Below are 22,022 nucleotides of genomic sequence, written 5' to 3' on the forward strand. Positions count from 1 at the left end.
GTAGAAGAACAGGAGGATCAGAGCAGACAGGCTGTGGGGAAGGTGGTGAGTGCTGGTCTGTCTCTGGTGACACTGTCTGATCCTCACGGCTGCCCTTATGATGACTGAAGGTAGGATTCACAGTTTGTCTGGTTTGTGTTGACAGCTACCCTACTACCTTACCCTATACAGGTAATAAATTTCCTTTATTCTCATTTAACAATAAATATGTACCATATTCTTCTTCATGGAAAAATAAGACATCCCCTGAAACTAAGACCTAGAGCATCTTTGGGAGCAAAAATTAATATAAGACACTGTCTTATTTTGGGGGAAACAGGGTAACTATAGTCCAGAAAGTAGGAGGAAAGAAGGGAGAGGGAAGGTGGAGGTCAGGAGGAGGAAGGGTTTTTATTGGGACCTCCCCTAATGTGCATGATGCAATGGTACATTTCAAAACTATTAAGAAAAGATTATAATTGTCTTACCACAACAAATAAGTAAGTGAGGTGGTGGATGTGTTAATCAATTTGATGTTAACATTTCACATTGTATATTAAATCAGTACACTATATCTTATAAATGCATCAATGTACAGTGATGATTTAATAAAGAAAAAATAAAAACTAAATTCTCATTCTTTATAAATTAAAAAAACAAACAAACTAAATGCAGTGTACTAATATATTATTTATTATTTTTGTATCTTTGTTTTTGGATTATGTTGGCCTATGACTTCTATTTTTATGAAGTCCTCGTTTGGTTTCAGTATCAAATTTATGCTTGGTTATAAAATGAGTTTGGTAGTTTCTCATCTTTTCCTATTATCTGAATCTAAAAATTTTGAGTTATCGAAGTCTTGGTTGAACTCACCTGGAAAAACTCACTTACTTGGTGCCCTTTTGGGAACAATTGATCTGTGAGAAGCATTTCAATTTCTTTAGTTTTTCTATTATCAAGATTTTCAATTTCTTCTTAGATCTACTTAAATAATTAAGATCTTCCTAGAAAAGTTTGCCATTTATATTTAGGCCAGGGTTTTTGAATCTCAGCATTACTGACAGTTTGAGCTGTATGATTGTTGGCTGTGTGCAGCTGTCCTGTGCACTGTAGAAAAATCGCAACATCCCTGATTTTGACCAACTAGATGTCAGTATCACCCTGTCTCCCATTTGTAACAACAAAATTGTTTCCAGACATGGCACAATATCCTTTCGAGGTCAAATTTATCAGTTTGAAGTTGTATAAAATTTTTATTTTAAGTCTTCTCTAAATGTTAATCACACCTGCTTTGGGTTCCTGATGTATCAATATCTGTGCCTTCTTTTTTTGTAAGATAAACTTGCCAAGAAATTTATCTGTTTCATTAGTAAATTTCCAGACCAACTCTTAGTTTTTCTGATCAACTATCTCTTTATGTTTGTAGTTCATTATGGCCTGACTGGACAAATTTTAAAATTTAAAATTATTTCATTATAAAAAAATATAAAATACAATGAACCCTACCACCTAACTTCAATAATTATCAACTCACAGCCAATCTCATTTTATTTTATTTTATTGTATTTCTTTTGAGACATAGTCTCATTTTGTCACCCTTGGTAGAGTGCCATGGAGTCATACCTCTCAGCAAACTCAAACTCTTGGGCTCAAAAACTCCTCTTGCATTGGCCTCCTGAGTAGATGGGACTACAGCTGCCCACCACAATGATTGGTTATTATTATTATTATTTAGAGATGGAATGTAGCTCTTGCTCAGTCTGATCTTGAACTCTTTTCCTTAAGCAATCTACCCACCTGGGCCTTCTAGAGGGCTAGGATTACAGGTGTGAGCCACTGCATCCAGCCTCATTTCTTTCACCTATATATTTTCACCTCCCTTTCCCCATATTATTCTGAAACAAATTCCAGATTTAATATTCTCCCATCCATAAATATTGGGTACCTATAACAGTTAAGAAAGGAGAGGGGTGGAGCAAGATGGCCAACTAGAGGCAGCTTTCATCAGAAGCTCCTGTGAAGAGAAAGAAAGTGGAGAAGCTGAAGGTGGGGAGTTGAGCACAAGAAGAATGCGAGGTGTGTGCCATCCCTACTGAGACAAATTTGAGGTTAAAAAGAAGAAGAAAGTTAATAGAATACAGGTACTGAGTGACTACTTGGAAAGATCTTATCAAAGGAATGAAGACCATCTCCCCTAACTTGGAAGCCTGTGTTCTGGGCTTTCCATAACCAAGAAAGAAAAAAAAAAGACCTCTCATCTCAGTCCATGGGAAAGAGTTACAAGGGCAATCTGATGCCAAGAAAGAACCAGACTGTGCTGACTTGACAGGCTGGCACTTGGAGACTCTGGTTGCAGCCCTGAAAATGAGTTTTGCAGGGCTGTTGGGGGAATGGCCATAAGCACAAGCTCCAGCTAATTTGGGAAGGTATATTTAGTTTTAGTTCCTGGGGCCTTCCAATCTTATCTCATCCCGTAAGTTCTAATTGCCAATTAAATCAGTACAGTGTTTCCTAAGGGTCCCCAAATAAATTATCTCTCGATGTATATTCAGGGACAACCTACCATTCCAAGTAAAAAAGTATAACTGAAAATACCCATGGGGCGGAGCCAGCAGAAGAAGTCTTGCAAAATGAAAAATCGGAGCAGAGCAACTCCCATAAGAGGTTACAAGGAAGATGCAGCAGAGAATACCATCCATAAGGAAATTGCTGAAAAGTCAGAAATAGAATTTAGAATATGGATAGCAAATAAGACGGTTTGAATGGAAAATAAGATGACATAGAAATTCAAAAAATAGTCCGAAAGTTATCTCAAGAAATTAGCATCTTTAAAGAGACAGTCATTAAGGGTATGGACATAATTAGGAAAGATGTAGCAGACCTTAGGGACAGAAATAGGCAATTGAGGAGCTTAAAAACTCATTAGAGATCCTCAGTAATAGAGATGAACATGGAGAAGAGAGACTCTCATTAACTGAAGAGAAAACCTTTGAACTATTTCAAGCGTTCAATGAGGCCAAAAGGATAACAAAAACAGAATGTTCACTGAGAGAATTATGGAATTATTACCAAAGTTCATGCATCTGAATTATAGGGATTCCTAAAGGAGAATCTAAAGGCACTGATGCTCTAGTCTGAGACATTATGGTGGAGAATTTCCCAAGAATTGTGAGAGAAACAGAAATTAAGATAGTAGATATTTTCAGAACTCCAGCATGACTCAATCCAAACAAAGAATCTCCTAGACACGTTGTAATCAACTTTTCCAAAGCTAACAAGAAGAAAAAATCCTGCAAGCAGCCAGGCATAGGAAAAGTTTTACCTTCAAAGAGAAAAATATTAGATGACCACAGATCTGTTTTTTTTATTATTAAATCATAGTTGTGTACATTAATGCAACCATGGGGCACCATACACTGGTTTTATAGACCGTTTGACACATTTTCATCACTCTGGTTAACATAGCCTTCCTGGCATTTTCTTAGTTATTATGTTAAGACATTTATATTCTACTATACTAAGTTTCACATGTACCCTTGTAAGATGCACCACAGATGTAATCCCACCAATCACCCTCCTTCCACCCATGCTCCCGCTCCCTGGCCTCCCTTAACCACTTTCCCCATATTCTTAGGTTATAACTGGGTATAGCTTTCATGTGAAAGCCAGAAATTAGTTTTATAGTAGGGCCAAGTACATTGGATACTTTTTCTTCCATTTTTGAGATACTTTACTAAGAAGAATATGTTCCAGCTCCATCCATGTAAACATGAAAGTGGTAAAGTCTCCATCTTTCTTTAAGGCTGCATGGTATTCCATGGTGTACATATACCACAATTTATTAATCCATTCGTGGATCAATGGGCACTTGGGCTGTCTCAATGACTTAGCAATTATGAATAGGGCTGCAATAAACATTTTGGTACAAATATCTTTGTTATGATGTGATTTTTGTTCTTCTGGGTGTATACCTAGTAGAGGAATTATAGGATTGAATGGCAGATCTATTTTTAGATCTCTAAGTGTTCTCCAAACATCTTTCCAAAAGGAATGTATTAATTTGCATTCCCACCAGCAGTGTAGAAGTGTTCCCTTTTCTCCACATCCACGCCAACATCTCTGGTCTTGGGATTTTTGATATGGGCTAATCTCACTGGAGTTAGATGATATCTCAAAGTAGTTTTGATTTGCATTTCTCTGATGATTAAAGAGGATGAGCATTTTTTCATAAGTCTGTAGGCCGTGTGCCTGTCTTCTTCAGAAAAGTTTCTCTTCAAGTCCCTTGCCCAGCCTGAGATGGGATAACTTGTCCTTTTCTTGCTTATACATTTGAGTTCTCTGTGGATTCTTGTTATTAAACCTTTGTCGGAGACATAACCTGAAAATATCTTCTCCCATTCTGAGGGCTGTTTGCTTGCTTTGCTTACTTGTTCTTGGCTGTGCGGAAGCTTTTTAGTTTGATCACGTCCCATTAGTGTATTTGTGAAGCTGTTTCAATTGCCCAGGGGGTCCTCCTCATAAAATATCCTCCCAGACCGATTTCCTCAAGAGTTTTCCCTGCACTTTCTTCTAGTTTTTTTTATAGTTTCATGTCTTAAGTTTAAATCTTCAATCCAGTGAGAGTCTATCTTAGTTAATGGTGAAAGGTGTGGGTCCAGTTTCAGTCTTCTACAGGTTGCCAGCCAGTTCTCCCAGCACCATTTGTTTAATAGGGAATCTTTTCCCCACTGAATGTTTTAATTGGCTTGTCAAAGATCAAATAACGGTAAGTAGCTGGATTCATCTCTTGGTTCTCTATTCTGTTCCAGACATCTACTTCTCTGTTTTTGTGCCAGTACCATGCTGTTTTGATCACTATTAATTTATAGTATAATCTGAGGTTTGGTAGCGTGATTCCTCCTGCTTTGTTTTTATTTCTGAGTAATGTCTTGGCTATTCGAGGTTTTTTCTGATTCCGTATAAAACGAAGTATTATTTTTTCAAGATCTTTAAAGTATGACAGTCGAGCTTTAATAGGGATTGCATTAAAATTGTATATTGCTTTGGGTGGTATGTATATTTTAACCACATTGATTCTTCCCAGCCATGAGCATGGTATGTTTTTCCATTTGTTAACATTTTCAGCTATTTCTTTTCTTAGAGTTTCATAGTTCTCTGTGTAGAGATCTTTCATGTCCTTACCACAGATCTTTTACCAGAATCTTTTCAATCAGAAGAGGGTGGTCATTGGCTTTTAACCTTTTTTTATTTTTAGACAGAGTCTCAAGCGGTTGCCCTGGGTAGAGTGGGCTGTGGCATCATAGCTCACAGAAACCTCCAACTGGGGCTGAAGCAATCCTCTTGCCTCAGTTTTTCTATTTTTAGTATAGTTGGTGCCTTGCTTTTGCTTAGGCTGGTCTTGAACTTGTAAGCTCAAGCAATACACCCTCCTCATCCTCCTAGAGTGCTGTGATTGCAGGCATGAGCCACTTCACCTGGTCAGCTTTTAAACTTCTTAAACAAAATAACTTACAGCCTAGGATACTATGTCTAGCTAAACTGAGTTTCATTTGTGATGGAGAAATCAAATATATTATTGACATGCAAATACTGAGAATATGTGCTACACCTAGACAGGCTCTGCAGGAAATACTCAGACCTGTTTTTCTTAATGACCAACATAATGGCCCATCACCAAAGTAAGCTTATCCAGAAGTTAAAGAATAATGCCTAGCTTACGCAATGGCACTAGGAAAAAAATAAGCTCCAGACCTCTAAAAAATGAGATGACCAAAATACAACCATACCTATAAATTGTCTAAAGAAATGTATATGGCTTGAATTTTTCTCTTAGAAAGCACAGATGACAAATGCTAACACCTGAAATCTGTTGTCTGCAAGAAACACATCTAACTTCAAAATAAAAATAAAAAAAGACTCAAGGTAAAGGGATGGAATACAATAATCCAGGCACATGGAAATCAGAAAAAGCAGGGGTTACAATCTTATTTGCAGATCCAATTGGATTTAAACCAGCTAAAACAAGAAAAGACAAGGATGGACATTACATACTTGTCAAAGGAAGTATACAGCATCAACAGATTTCAATAATTAACATTTATGCAGCAAATTTGAATTCTTCCTGATTCATTAAACAAACTCCAAATAATCTAAGGAATATGATATCTTCCTGCACTACAGTAGTTGGAGATGTTAGTACCCTCTTGACAGTACTGGATTGGTCCTTTTAGCATAAACTAAACAAAAAAATAATGGACTTAAATGTGACCCCAGAACAAATGGACTTAACAGACATATACAGAACTTTACATCCCAACAAAACGTAATATGCAATCTTTATTCAGTCCATGTATCATACTCCAAAATTTTTCCTATCTTAGGACACAAATCTAACCTCAAAAAGTTAAAAATATATAGAAATTATTCCTTGCATCTTTTTGGACCATTACAGAATAAAAGTTGAACTCAACAATAATAGAAAACTTCATACCCAAATAAAGTCATGGAGACGAAATAACCTTATGCTGAATGACAGCTCATCTCAAAGATGAGATGAAGAATGGAATCATTAGACTTCTTGAACAAAATGATAATGAAGCCACAAGCTATCAAAACCTGTGGGATACTGCAAAGGCAGTTCTAAGAGGCAAATTTATAACATTAGATGCCTTCATTAAGAAAATAGAAATTCAATAACCTAATGAGCCATCTAAAGCAGCTGGAAAAGGAAGAACAATCTAGCTCCAAACCCAGCAGAAGAAAAGTAATAACTAAAATTAGAGCAGAATTATATGAAATTGAAAGTAAAAGAATCATTTGGAAAATCAGTGAAACAAAAGCTGATTGCTTGAAAAGATTAATAAAATTTATAAACCCTTAGCTAGACTAACTAAAAACAGAAAAGTGAGATCTTTAATAATTTCAATCATAAATGATAAAGGGCAAATAAGAACAGATACCATTAGAAATACAAAAGACCCTCAATGATTACTACAAAAAAAACTATGCCCCAAAATATGTCAATGCAGAGGAAATGGTCCAATACCTGGAATCACAACACCTTCCTAAACTCAACCAGAAAGAATTAGAAATTTTGAATAGGCACTGAAATAGCACTGAAATAGCATCAACTGTACAAAATCTTCCAAAAAACAAAGCCCTGGACCAGATGGATTCACAACAGAATTCTATTAAACCTTCAAAGAGTAACTAATTGCTATATTATACAAGCTATTCCAAAACATAGAGAAGGAAGGAATCCTCCCCAGCATGTTCTATGAAGCAAATATCACCTTGATTTACAAACCAGGAAAGAACTCAACAACAAAAAAAGAAAATTATAGGCCAATATCAGTAACGAATAATTGATGCAAAAATATTCAACAACATCTTAGCAAGCAGAATTTTACACAGACATATTTTTAAAATTTATGCACCATGATCGAGTCAGTTTTATCTCAGAGATGGAAAGTTGGTTCAACATATGTAAATCCACAAATATAAATCATCACATACATGAAATCAAAAACGAAGATCATGTGACTTTCTCAATGCAGAAAGGGCTTTTGACAGTATCCAGCATCCTTTTTTGATAAGAATGCTTAAGAAAATAGACTTAAGTGGGACATTTTTTAAACTGATAGAGGCCATCTACAACAAATCCACAGCCAATATCATATTGAATGGAGTAAAATTGAAAGCATTTCCACTTTGAACTGAAACCAGATAAGAATACCCAGTCGCCACTGCTATAGTTCTGGAAGTCATAGCCATTGCAATCAAGAAAGAGAAAGAAAACAAGGGTATTCAAATGGGGTCAGAGGAGGTCAAACTCTTGCTCTTTGTGGATGACGTGGTGCTATACCTGGAAATCCCCAGACACTCAACCACAAAGGTCTTATTAGTGAGCAGGGAATATAGCAACATCTCAGGATACAGAATCAACACCCACAGATCAGTATTCTTCATATATGCCAATAACAGTCAAGCTGAGAATAAAATCAAAGTCTCTATACCTTTTAAAATATCTCCAAAAAAATGATATACCTGGGAATTAATCTAACAGAGGATATAAAAGATCTCTATAAAGAAAATGATGAAACCCTGAGAAAAGAAATAGTGGAAGATGTTAACAAATGGAAAGACATACTGTGCTCATGGCCAGAAAAGATCAATATCATTAAAATGTCTATTCTATCCAAAGCAATCTACAGATTTTATGTAATCCCCATCAAAGTACCAACTTTATACTTGGAAGAACTTGAAAATAGTACTTCACTTCAGATGGAAGTAGAAAAACACCCAAATAGCAAATATAATTCTTAGAAATAAAAACAAATCTGGAGACATTGTATTTCCAGACCTCAGGCTATACTAAAATCTATAGTGATCAAAGCAGCATGATACTGAAACGGAAATAGAGAGACAGACATATATAATAGAATAGAGAATCTATAGATGAATCCACACACGTATTGCTATTTGATCTTTGATAAACCAAAAACAAAAATTCACTGGGAAAAAGAATTCCTGTTTAATAAATTTTGCTGGGAGAACTGGTTAGCCACCTATAGAAGACTAAAACTGAACCCACACTTCTCACCAATGAGAAAAATTAATAGTAATTGGATAAAAGATTGACATTTAAGACGCAAAACTATAACAATCCTAGAAGATAGTATGGGGAAAATACTAGAAGATATTAGCCTGGGAAAGGGCTTTATGAGGAAGAACCCCCTGGCAATTAGAGCAACACCAAAAATAAATAAGTGGGATTTGATCAAGCTAAAAAGCTTCTGAACAGCTAAAATATCACAACCAGGCAAACAGACAGCCTTCAGAATGGGAGAAAATTTTTGCATGTTACAAATATGACAAAGGCCTGGTAAGTAGAGTCTACAGAGAATCAAATTAATCAACAAGAGTAAACAATTCCATTTGTATGTAGTCAAGAGATTTGATCAAAAAGTTCTCTGACAGAGAATTCATGACAGACAAATGGTCACAGATGAAAAAATGCTCATCATCATTAATCATCAGAGAAATGCATACAAAACCACTATGAGATATCACTTAACTCTGGTAAGATTAGCCCACATCACAAAGTCCCCAAACTGTAATGGGTGTGGAGACAAAGGAACACTTTTGCACTGCTGATGGGATTGCAAACTGATACAACATTTTTGGAAATAATTATGAAGAATTCTTAAAGAACTAAAAGTCAACATTCCATTTGAGTACACAATTGCATTACTAGGTATATACCCAGAACAAAAATCATTTTACCACAAATACATTCACACCAGAATGCATATTGCAGGTCAATTCATAATTGCTAAGTCATGAAACAAACCTAAGTTCCCATCATCCCTTGAAAGGATCAATGAACTGTGGCATATGTATGCCATGGAGTACCATACAGCCATAAGAAAAGTAGAAGACTTTGCATTTTTATGTTTACCTGGATAGAGTTTAAATATGCTCATCTTAATAAAGTATCTCGAGAATGTGAAAATAAATCCAATGTTCTCAACACCACTATGAAACTAGTATATAAACAATTGCATGTCCACATGAACAATAAAACGCAAATATACTTTGGTGAAGGTGAGGGAAGAAGAGGAACAGGAGTTAGGGGAGGAATAAGTTGATTGGAGAGAGGAGCAGGGCAAATAGCAGGATTTCACCTAATGTACACATTGTGAGGGTGTTCAGCATGTCCCCTGGGTGAAGGGCTCAACTACAACTTGAACTTTACCTTGGAAGTGAGAGAAATGTAACCTAATAATTTGTGCCCTCATATTAAGTTAAAATTTTAAAAAAGTTAAGAAAACTTTATTGAAGACAGCATATATGTTAAAATGGTGCCTTGGGAATTCAATTAGAAAAGTTGAATTCACTTTACAGTCTCTATTAGATATATGTTCAACTTCCTTTGCAAGACTGCTCATAGGTTACATCATGAGTGGGAAATGCAAAATTCAAAAGAATTGAAATTTTAACTTGTATCTTTTCAGACCACAAGGCAATAATGGTGGAACTCAGTTTCAACAAAAACTATCATTGCCAACAAAGGCATGGAAACTAAACAATCTTATACTAAATGAGAGTTGGGTCAAGGAAGAGATAAAAAAGAAAACCATTAACTTCCTTGAGCATAACAACAATAAAGACACAAGCTACAAAAACCTGAGGGACACTGCAAAACAGTCCTAAGAGGAAAATTTATTACATTAGATGCCTATATCTGAAAAACAGAAAGAGGGCATATCAATAACCTAATGAATAATTTTAAAGAAATGGAAAAAGGAGAGAAATTCAATCCAAAATCTACCAGAAGAAAAGAAAGAACCAATATTAAATCAGAAAAAATAAAATTGAAAAGAAAAGAATCATTCAAAAAATTAATCAAACAAAAAGTTGGTTCTTTGAAAAGATAAATAAAATCAATAAACCATTGGCCAGATTAACCAGAAGTAGAAAAGTAAAATCTTTAATAACTTCAATCAGAAATGAAAATTGGGAAATAACAACTGATACCACAGAGATACAAGAGACTATTTCTGACTAGTACCAAAAACTTTATGCCAGAAATTTGACAATGTGAAGAAAATGGACAAATACCTGGAATCACACCATCTTCCTAGACTTAACCAGGAAGAAATATATCTCATGAATAGGCCAATATCAGGCATCGACATTGCAGAAACAACAAAAAGTTTCCAGCAAAAGCCCAGGGCCAGATGGCTTTACATCAGAATTCTATAACACCTTCAAGGATGAGCTTGTACCTATACTGCAAAACCTATTTCAAAATATTGAGAAAGAAGAAGCCTTGCCCAACATTGTCTATAAAGCAAACATCACTTGATTACAAAACCAGGAGAGGACCCAACTAAAAAGAAAAACTATACACCAATTTCACTAATGTCTATTGATGGAAAAATATGCAAGGAAATGTTAGGTAATAGATTTCAGCTACTCATTAAGAAAATTATACATAAGCAGCCAGACATAAGAAAAGCATTACCTACAAAGGGTTAAATATTAGAACGACTGCAGATTTCTCAGCCAAAATCTTTCAAGCCAGAAGAGGATGTTCATCAACCTTCAAACTCCTAAAACAGCAGTTCTCAACCTGTCGGTCATGACCTCCTTGGGCTATAATAAAAGTTTGTGGCATTAGGTAGGTTGAGAACCACTGTCCTAAAACAAAACAATTTTCAACCCAGGATTCTGTATCCAGGTAAACTGAGTTTCATTTGTGATGGAGAAATCAAATACTTCACTGACATACACATGTTGAGGAAATTTGCCATAACGAAACCAGTTCTCCAGGATATTCTCAGACCCATTTCCCCTAATGACCAGCACAGTGCTCTACCACCCAAGTAATCTCACCCAAAAATTATTGAACAAAACTGAACTCTGACAATGGTGAAAGGATTAAAAATGTTTGGTAAAACCTTGAAAAACATGACACCAAAAATGTTACCATGTCTATCAACCCTCTCAAGTAAAGTGAATGCTTTAAATTGTCCTCTAAAGAGGCACACGTTGGCTGACTGGATACATAAACCTAGACCAGATATATGCTGAATACAAGAATCTCATCTTACCTGAAAGGATAAAAATGGACCAAGGGTGAAGGTATGGACATCAATAATACAGACAAATGGAAATCATAAAAAATCAGGGGTTGCAATTTTATTTGCACATACAATTGGCTTCAGACCAATGAAGATAAGAAAAGATACGGGTGGTCACTACATATTTGTCAAGGGGAACACCCAACATGAAGAGATTTCCATAATTAACATTTATGCACCCTACCAGAATGTTCCTCAATTTATAAAGAAAACCCTAATGGATATGAACAACTTGATATCTTCTAGCACTATAGTAGTTGGAGATTTTAACACCCCTTTGAAAGTTTTGGATAGATCCTCCAAGAAGAAACTAAACAAAGAAATACTAGACTTAAACCTGACCCTAGAAAAAAATGGACTTTGCAGACCTTTACAGAACATTTCATCCTAATAAAAGTGAATATACATTCTTCTCATCAGCCCATGGTTAATCCTCCAAAGTTGATCGTATCTTAGGACACAAGACTAACCTTAGCATATTTAAAAGAATAGAAATTATTCCTTGTATCTTCTCAGACCACCATGGAATAAAAGTTGAACTCAACAGCAACAGGAATCTTCATACTCAAACAATGTCATGGAAACTGAATAATCTTACACTGAATGACAGCTGGGTCAAAGACGAGATTAAGAAGGAAATGACCAAGTTTTTGTAACAAGATGATAATGAAGACACAAATTATCCAAACCCGTGGGATATTGCAAAGGCAGTCCTAAGAGGGAAATTTATAGCATTGGAAGCCTTCATCAAGAAAACAGAAAGAAGTGTAGTCCCAGCTACTCGGGAGGCTGAGGCAGGAGAATCGCCTAACCCCAGGAGTTGGAGGTTGCTGTGAGCTGTGTGACACCACGGCACTCTACCGAGGGCCATAAAGTGAGACTCTGTCTCTACAAAAAAAAAAAAAAAAAAAAGAAAGAAAACAGAAAGAAGAAGGCAATAATTTAATGGTCATCTCAAGCAAGCACCTGGAAAGGGAAGAATATTCCAACCCCAAACCCAGCATGAGAAAATAAATAACCAAAATTAGAATCATTCAGAAGATCAATGAAGCAAAAAGTTGTTTTTTTAAAAATATTAACAAAATTGATAAACCTTTGGTCAACTAACCAGAAACATAAAAGTAAAATCTCTAATATCATCTATCAGAAATGATAAAGGAGAAATAACAACAGAAACCTCAGAAATTTAAACAATCCTCAATGATTATTACAAAAAACTCCATTCCCCAAAATATGAAAATCTGAAGGCAATACCTGGAAAGCACACCACCTTCCTAGACTCACGCAGAAAGAATTAGAAATCTTGAATAGATCTATATCAATTAATGAAATACCATTAACAATATGAAATCTCCCAAAGAAGAAAAGTCCGGGACGAGATGGCTTCACATACAAATTCTATCATCCTTTAAAGATGAACTAGTACCTACATTATACAACATTTTCCAAAGCATAGAAAAAAAAGGAAAACTTCTCACATTCTGGGAAGCAATGAAGCAAATATCACCCTGATCCCAAAACCAGGAAAGGATCCAACAAAGAATGAATATTATACACCAATATCATTAATGACTATTGATGCAAAAATATTCAATAATATCTTAGCAAACAGAATTCGACAACACATCAAAAAAATTATGCACCATGAGCAAGTTGGTTTTATTCCAGGGTTGGTTCAATATATGGAAATCTATAAATATAATACATCACATAAAAAATTTTGAAAACACTGTATGATTCTGTCAATTGGTGCAGAAAAGAATTTTTATAATATCCAGCATCCTTTCATGATCAGAACACCAGGGAAAATAGGCATAGAAGGGACATTTCTTTTCTTTTCTTTCTTTCTTTTTTTTTTTTTTTTTGTAGAGACGGAGTTTCACTTTATTGCCCTTGGTAGAAGGGCATCACACAGCTCTCAGCAACCTCCAGCTCCTGGGCTTAGGCGATTCTCCTGCCTCAGCCTCCCAAGTAGCGGGGACTGCAGGCGCCTGCCACAACGCCCGGCTAAGAAGGGACATTTCTTAAAACGATAGAGGGTATCTACAGCAAACCCGCAGCCAGTGGCATATTGAATGGAATAACTATCCACTCAGATCAGGAACAGGGCAAAGATGCCCACTGTCTTCACTGCTATTCAACATAGTAATAGAAGTCTTAGCTATCATAATCTTGCAAGAGAAGGTAATCAAGGATATCCAAATGGGGTCAGAGGAGAACAAACTCTCCCTTTTCACAGTTGATGTGATCCTATATGTGGAAAATCCCAGGGATTCAACTAGAAAACACTGAGAAGCAATCAAGGAACACAGCAGCATCTCAGGACACAAAATCAATACTTACAAATCAGTAGCTTTTATATATGCCAACAAGAGTCAAGGTGAAAATATAGTCATGGACTCTATTCCTTTTACAGTAGTGCCAAAGAAGATAAAATATCTGGGAATTTACCTATCAAAGGACATGAATGACCTCTATAAAGAGAATTATGAAACTCTGATAAAAGGAATAGATAAGGATGTTAACAAATTGAAAAACATACCATGCTCATGACTGGGAAGAATCAACATTGTTAAAATGTCCATACTATCCAAAGCAATCTACAGATTTAATGCAATAGCTATTAAAGCACCATTTTCATACTTTAAATAACTTGAAAAAATAGTACTTCATCTTATATGGAATCAGAAAGAAACTTGAATAGCAAATACATTACTCAGAAATAAGAACCAATCAGTAGGTATCATGTTACCAGACTTCAGGCTATATGAGAAATCTATAGTGATCCAAACAGCATGGTACTGATACAAAAACTGGGAGGTAGTTATATGGAACAGAATAGAGAACAAAGAGATGAACACAGCTACTTATTATCATTTGATCTTTGATAAGGCTATCAAAAACTTCCAATGGGGGAAAGACTCCATATTTAACAGATGGTGCTGGGTGAACCGGCTGCTGACCCATAGAAGAGTGAAACTGGACCCACACCTTTCACCATTAATAAAAATTGATTCTCACTGGATAAAAGATTTAAACTTAGGATATGAAACTATAAAAATACTAGAAGAGAGTTCAGGGAAAACACGTGAAGAAGTCAGCCTGGGAGAATATTTTATGAGGAGGGCCCCCACAGGCAATTGAAGCAACACTGAAAATATATTACTGGGATCTTATCAAACTAAAAAGATTTTTCACAGCCAAGAGCTCAGTAAGCAAATAAACAGACAACCTTCAGAATGGGATAAGATTTTTGCAGGTTATTTTTCCAAAAATGATCTGATAACTAGAATCTACAGAGAATTGAAACTAATCAATAAAAAAAGAACAAATCAAGAAGAAAAGAACAAATAGGGTGGTGCCTGTGGCTCAGTGAGTGGGGCGGCTGTCCCATATACCAAGGGTGGTGGGTTCAAACTCAGCCCCAGTCAAACTGCAACAAAAAAATAGCTGGGAACTGTGGCGGGAACCTGTGGTTCCAGCTACTCAGGAGGCTGGGCAGGAGAATTGCCTAAACCCAGGAGCTGAAGGTTGCTGTGAGCTGTGACACTATGGCACTCTACCGAGGGTGATAAAGTGAGACTGTGTCTCTAAAAATAATAATAACAATAATAAATAATAATAATAATGTAAAGAAAAGAACAAATAACCCCATTTCTATGTGGGCAAGAGACTTGAACAGAAACTTCTCTGAAGGAGACAGTTGCACGGCCTATAAACACATGAAGAAAATCCTCCTTATCTTAATCATCAGAGAAATGCAAATCAAAACCACTTTGAGATATCATCTAACTCCAGTAAAATTAGCCCAGATAACAAAATCACAAACCTACAGATATTAGCATGGATGCAGAAAGAAGGAAACACTTCTGCACTACTGGTGGGAATGCAAGCTAATATGACCTTTTTGGAAAGAAGTTTGGAGACTACTCAAGGAACTAAAAGTAGACCCATTTGGTCCTCCAATTCTTCTATTAGGTATATACTGATATGATCAAAAATCATTTTACAAGCAAGGCATTTGCACCAGAATGTTTATTGCAGCCCAATTCATAACCGCCAAGACATGTGGAAACAGCCCATTTGCCCCTCAACCCATGAATGGATTAACAAATTGTGATTATGTATACCATGGTATTTAGGCAGCCATAAAAAAAGGATGGAGCCTTCACATCTTTTATGTTTCCTAGATGGAGATGGAACATATTCTTCTTAGTAAAGTATCTCAAGAATCGAAAAAAAAAAGTATCGAATGTACTCAATACTACTATGAAATCAATGTATAGTCACCTACACATTCATATGAATGGTAGAACATAACTATAGTCCAGAAAGTAGAATGGAAGAGGAGCGAGAGGGGAGGCTAGGGGGTAGACGGGAGGAGGAAGAATATTTGAGAGGGACCTCACCTAATGTGCATGATGTAATTGAGCATTTCAAAATTATTAAGAAAATAATATGGGTGGTGCCTGTGGCTCAGTGAGTAGGGCACCAGTCCCATATACCAGAGGTAGTGGGTTGAAACCCAACCTGGGCCAAAAACTGCAAAAAAAAAAAAAGTCCACGTTAAAAAAAATGATAAAAAATAAATTAAAAAAAAAGAAAATAATATAATTGTGATGGATGTGTTAATCAGTTCAATGTAAGCATTTCACATTGTATATCAAATCAGTACCCTGAGACCCATAGATGCATCAATGTACACAGTTATGATTTAATAAAAACAAACAAACAAAAAAATAAAATAGATTGTTCTTGGAGGGTCAGCTCCCCGGGACGGTCCTCAGTCACCGGTTCCTCTCAGTGGCGTGTGACACCAAATGTCCTCTCAAAGGATTGCCTCTAAAAAATCCAGTTACATGAAGAAGCCCAGAAGAGGAAAGAAAAGGATTCAGAAATGGCAGTGCCTCAGAGGCCTTTGACATTCAGGGATGTGGCCATAGAGTTCTCTCAGGAGGAGTGGACGTGCCTGGACCCTGCTCAGAGGACTTTATACAGGGACGTGATGTTGGAGAACTATAGGAACCTGGTCTCCCTGGGTATTTCCTTTTGGGTCCCACTGAGAGCATACCTGCATATAATTTCCCAGAATCTTTCACCCAAGTACCAACCAGGCCTGAAGCACCTTAGCTTCTGAGATGAGAGAAGATTGGATACATTCAGGGTGGTATCTCTTCTATATGTGTGATAAATGAATTGCCACCTACGGAGAGCAGTAATATAGAAGAAATATCCCCCAGAGCGATGTTGGAAAGGAAAGAAAACCATGACATTGAAGGCTTTTGCTTTAGGGAAGTTCAGAAGGATATACATAACCTTGCATGTCAGTGGAGAGATGATGAAAGACATTGCAGTGGAGTCCGTGTGACCCCTCAAGGAAATCTCACTGGTAGGAGAGATGAGCATGATAGGAAGGATTCATGAAACAAGATTGTTAATAATCAGCTGGGATTGAACACCCAGTCAGATCTCCCAGAACTGCAGGTATTTAAGATTGAGGAGAAAATTTATGAATGTAATCCCATGGATCTGTCTATCAACAGTGATTTCTTGGTTTCCCCACCCCACAGAATTACTTCTACTATGAAACCCCACTTTTCTCATGAACGTGAGTATGATCTTATGGATTCATTATTCCCACAAAGAGACAAACCACACATAGTGACAGACCATTACAGATGTACTGAGTGGGACAAATCCTTTAATCAAGGCACACATATCACCATTCATCAAATAATGCATGAGGAAGAAAATTGATTTAAATCTGATATATGTGCTAAAATTTTCAATAAAAAATCAAGCCTTAGAAGTCATCAGAGAGTCCATGCTGTAAAGAAAACTCACAAGTGTAATGAATGTGGCAAGGTCTTCAATTACATTTCACAGCTTGCCCAGCATCAGAGAATCCATACTGGAGAGAAACCTTACAAATGTAATGAATGTGGAAAGCTATTCCGTGAAAGTTCAGCCCATGCACAGCATCAGAGAATCCACATTGGAGAGAAACCTTGCAAATGTAATGAATGTGGAAAGCTATTCCGTGTAAGTTCAATCCTTGCACAGCATCGGAGAATTCATACAGGAGAGAAACCTTACAAATGTAATGAATGTGGAAAGGTATTCCGTACAAGTTCAATCCTTGGACAACATTGGAAAATTCATACTAGAGAGAGACCTTACAAATGTAATGAATGTGGAAAGGTATTTCATAGTATTTCACACCTTGCAGAACATCAGAGAATTCACACAGGAGAAAAACCTTACAAATGTAACGAATGTGGCAAAATGTTCACTCAGAAATCATCCCTACAAATGCACTGGAGGATTCATACTGGAGAGAAGCCTTACAAATGTAAGGAATGTGGAAAGGTATTTAATCACAAGTCACATCTTGCAAAAGATCAGAGAATTCACACGGGAGAAAAACCTTACAAATGTAATGAATGTGGCAAAATATTCAGTAGCAGGTCATCCCTAGGACAGCATTGGAAGATTCATGCTGAAAGAAACCTTACAAATGTAAAGAATGTGACAAGGTCTTAAGTCATAATTCACACCTTGCATGACATCTAATAATTCATACTGGTGAGAAACCTTGTAAATGTAATAAATAGGGGAAAGTGTTTGGTCAGAATTCACACCTTGCAAATCATTGGAGAGAAACCTTATAGGTATGATGAATATGGCAGTCTTTAGTGAAATTGGTGTCTTGTTTATTATTGGAGACTTCTTTTTTTGCAGGGGGGAGGTTAATCTTTTTTGTTTGTTTTTTACTTTTTTTGTTTTTATTAAATCATTTCCGTGTACACTGATGCATTTATGTGATTCAGGGCAGTGATTTGCTATACAATGTGAAATGCTTACATGGAACTGATTAACACATCCATCACAATTATACTCTTTTCTTAGTTGTTTTGAAATATACCATTGCATCATGCACATTATGTGGGATTCCCCCAAATATCCTCCCTCTGCCTGCCTTCCTCCCCTCTGTCTCCTCTTCCCTTCTATTTTCTGAACTATAGGTTTTACCATTCGTATGATTGGTGATTATATACTGATTTCATAGTAGTATTGAGTATATTGGATACTTTTTTTTCCATCTTGAGACACGTTACTAAGAAGAATATGTTCCAGCTTCATCCAGGTGAAGATGAAAGATGTAAAGTCTCCATCTTTTTATGGTTGCATGGTATTCCATGGTGTACATATACCATAGTTTGTTAATCCATTCATGGGTCGATGGGCACTTGGGCTGTTTCCATGTCTTGGCAATTATGAATTGGGCTGCAATAAACATTCTGGTGCAAAAAAAAAAATAAAAATAAAAATAAAATAAAAAAATTTATACATCATGATCAAGTCACCTTCATCCAAGGAATGCAAGGTTGATTTAAGATATGCAAATCTTTTTTATATTATTATTAAATCATAGTTGTGTACATTAAAGCATTTATGGGGTACAATGTGATGGTTTTATATACATTTTGAAATACTTAGAACAAACTGGTTAACATAGCCTTCACTGCACTTTCTTAATTATTTTTTTAAGACATTTATACTCCACACTTAGTAGATTTGACATGTACACTTGTAAAATGCACCGTAAGTGTGATCTGACCAATTACCCTCCCTCCAGCCATCCTCCCTCCATGCCTCCTCTCTCCCTCCACTTCCCCTTCTATCTTGGGCAATAGTTGGGTTATAGCTTTCATATGGAAGTGTGGGTGATTATATACTGGTGTCATAGTAGAGCTGAGTACATTGGCTACTTTTTCTTCCATTCTTGAGATACTTTACTAAGAAGAATATGTTCCAGCTCCATCCTTGTAAATATAAAAGAGGTAAAGTCTCCATCATTTTTTAAGGCTGCATAATATTCCATGGTGTACATATACCACAATTTATTAATCCATTAGATGGGCACTTGGACTTCTTCCATGACTTAGCAATTATGAATTGGGCTGCAATAAACATTCTGGTACAAATATCTTTGTTATAAAGTGATTTTTGGTCTTCTGGATATATATCTAGTAGAGGGATTGCAGGTTCAAACAGTAGGTCTATTTTTAGATCCCTAAGTGATCTCCAAACTTCTTTTTTTTTTTTGGCCGGGGCTGGGTTTGAACCCGCCACCTCCGGCATATGGGACCGGCGCCCTACCCGCTGAGCCACAGGCGCCGCCCGATCTCCAAACTTCTTTCCAAAAGGAACATATTAGTTGCATTCTCACCAGCAGTGCAGAAGAGTTCCCTTTTTTCCACATCCATGCCAATATCTATAGTTTGAAAATGTATATATGTATCTTGTATCAATAGAAGCAACACCAAAGACCATATGATCCTCTGAATACATGAAGGATAAGCATTTGACAATTTTCAAATCATTTTCTAACAAAAATCATTTTCTAACAAAAATGCTTAAGAATATAGGTATAGGTGTTACATTTCTTAAGCCCTTTGAAGCCATCTATGAGAAACCTACAGCTGACATCATACTGAATGGAGTAAAACTGAAAGCTTTTCCACTTAGAACTGAAACAAGACAAGGATGTCCACTATCACCAGTATTAGTCAAAATAGTTCTGGAAGTTATACCTAGTGCAATCAGGCAAAAGAAGGATGTAACGGACATCCTAATGGGGCAGAGTAGGTTAAACTCTCCCTCTTTGCTGATGATATGTCTTATACTTAGAAAACCCCAGAGACTCAACCACAAAGCTCCCAGAAGTGATCAGGAAATACAGTAATGTCTCAGGCTATAAAATCAATGTCCACAAATCAGTACCCTTTGTATACACCAATAACAGTGAAGTTGAGATGCAAATCAAAGACACAATTTCCTTTACAGTAGCTTCAAAGAAAATGAAATACTTAGGAATATACCTAACAAAGGAGGTGATAGATCATTTCAAAGAGAATTGTGAAACCCTAAGAAAAGAAATTGCAGAAGGTATCAAAAAATAGAAGATTACACCTTCTATCTTACCCAAATCAATCTACAGATTCAATGCAATTCCTGTTAAAATACCAACATCTTACTTTAAAAAAAAACTGAAAAAAAATAGTTCATATTGTATGGAAGCAGACTAAAACCCATATAACTAAGGCTATGCTTAATAATGAAAACAAAGTAGGAGGCATCACCCTACCAGACTTCAGGCTATATTATAATTCCACAGTAATCAAAACCGCATGGTTGGGCGGCGCCTGTGGCTCAGCGGGTAGGGCACCGGTCCCATATGCCAGAGGTGGCGGGTTCAAACCCAGCCCCGGCCAAATTAAAAAAAAAAAAAAAACCGCATGGTATTCTCATAGAAATAGAGATATAGACATATGGAACAGAATAGAAAACCAAGAGATGGAATAAGTCTCTACTTGTATCTGATCTTTGATAAACCAAACAAAAGCATACAGTGTGAAAAAGAATCCCTATTCAACAAATGGTGCTGGGAGAACTGGATAACCACATGTAAAAGACTGAAACTTGACCCACACCTTTCACTCCTTTCAAAAATTGACGCAAGCTGCATAAAAATCTTAAATACAAGATACTAAATTGCAAAAAACTTATAGAAAGTGTATAGAAAATCTTTATGTTGGACTGGGGAAAGATTTTGTGAAAAGGACTTCAGCAGCCAGTGCAACAACAACAAAAATTAACACATGGGAATTAATTAAACTGAAAAGCTTCTGCACAGCTAAGGGCACAAAAAGTAAAGCAAAAAGACAATCTTCAGAATGGGAAATGATATTTGCATGGTATCAATATGACAAAATGTTGATAGCTAGAATCTACAGAGAACTCAAGTTAATCACCAAAACAAGAGTAAACAATCCCATCTACCTCTGGACAAGAGATATAAACAGAACCTTCTCTGGAAAAGACAGATTAATGGCTAAGAAACATTTGAAATAATGCTCATGATCCCTGATCATCAGAGAAATGCAAATCAAAATCACCCTGAGAATATCACCTAACACCAGTGAGAATAGCCCACATCACACACTCTCAAAGCTATAGATGCTGGCATGTATGTGGAGAGAAGAGAACAGTTTTACACTGCCACTAGGACTGCAAAATAATACAGCCTTTTTGGAAGGAAGTATGGAAAACCCTCAAAGAACTCAAATTAGACCTCCCATTTGATCCTGCAATTCCATTACTAGGCATCTTCCCAGAAGAAAAAAATAATTTTTATCATAAGGACATTTGCACAAGCCTGTTTATGGCAGCTCAATTTACAATCACTAAAATGTGAGAACAAGCTAAATGCCCACCAACCCAGGAATGGATTAACAAGCTGTGCCATATGTATACCTGAAAATACTATTCAGCCATTAGAAAGATGAAGATGTTGCATCATTTTTATTAGCCTGGATCAAGTTACAACAC

The 22,022-nt window shown here is 36.4% G+C and overlaps 1 protein-coding gene across 1 annotated transcript in view; it reads left to right on the top strand.

The window, feature by feature from the left end:
• The window catches only part of LOC128576873 (zinc finger protein 610-like), a 55,994-nt gene extending 37,902 nt beyond the window's left edge, over nucleotides 1-18,092 (top strand). The window contains exons 2-3 of the mRNA XM_053579030.1: nucleotides 16,483-16,680; nucleotides 17,058-18,092. Of these exons, the coding sequence (XP_053435005.1) occupies nucleotides 16,483-16,680; nucleotides 17,058-17,384 (525 nt within the window). The 3' untranslated portion in view covers nucleotides 17,385-18,092. The remainder of the gene's footprint in view (nucleotides 1-16,482; nucleotides 16,681-17,057) is intronic.
• The last annotated feature ends 3,930 nt before the right edge of the window (nucleotides 18,093-22,022 follow it).

Source organism: Nycticebus coucang, chromosome X (assembly GCF_027406575.1).
Source record: "Nycticebus coucang isolate mNycCou1 chromosome X, mNycCou1.pri, whole genome shotgun sequence".
NCBI classification, from domain to species: domain Eukaryota; kingdom Metazoa; phylum Chordata; class Mammalia; order Primates; family Lorisidae; genus Nycticebus; species Nycticebus coucang.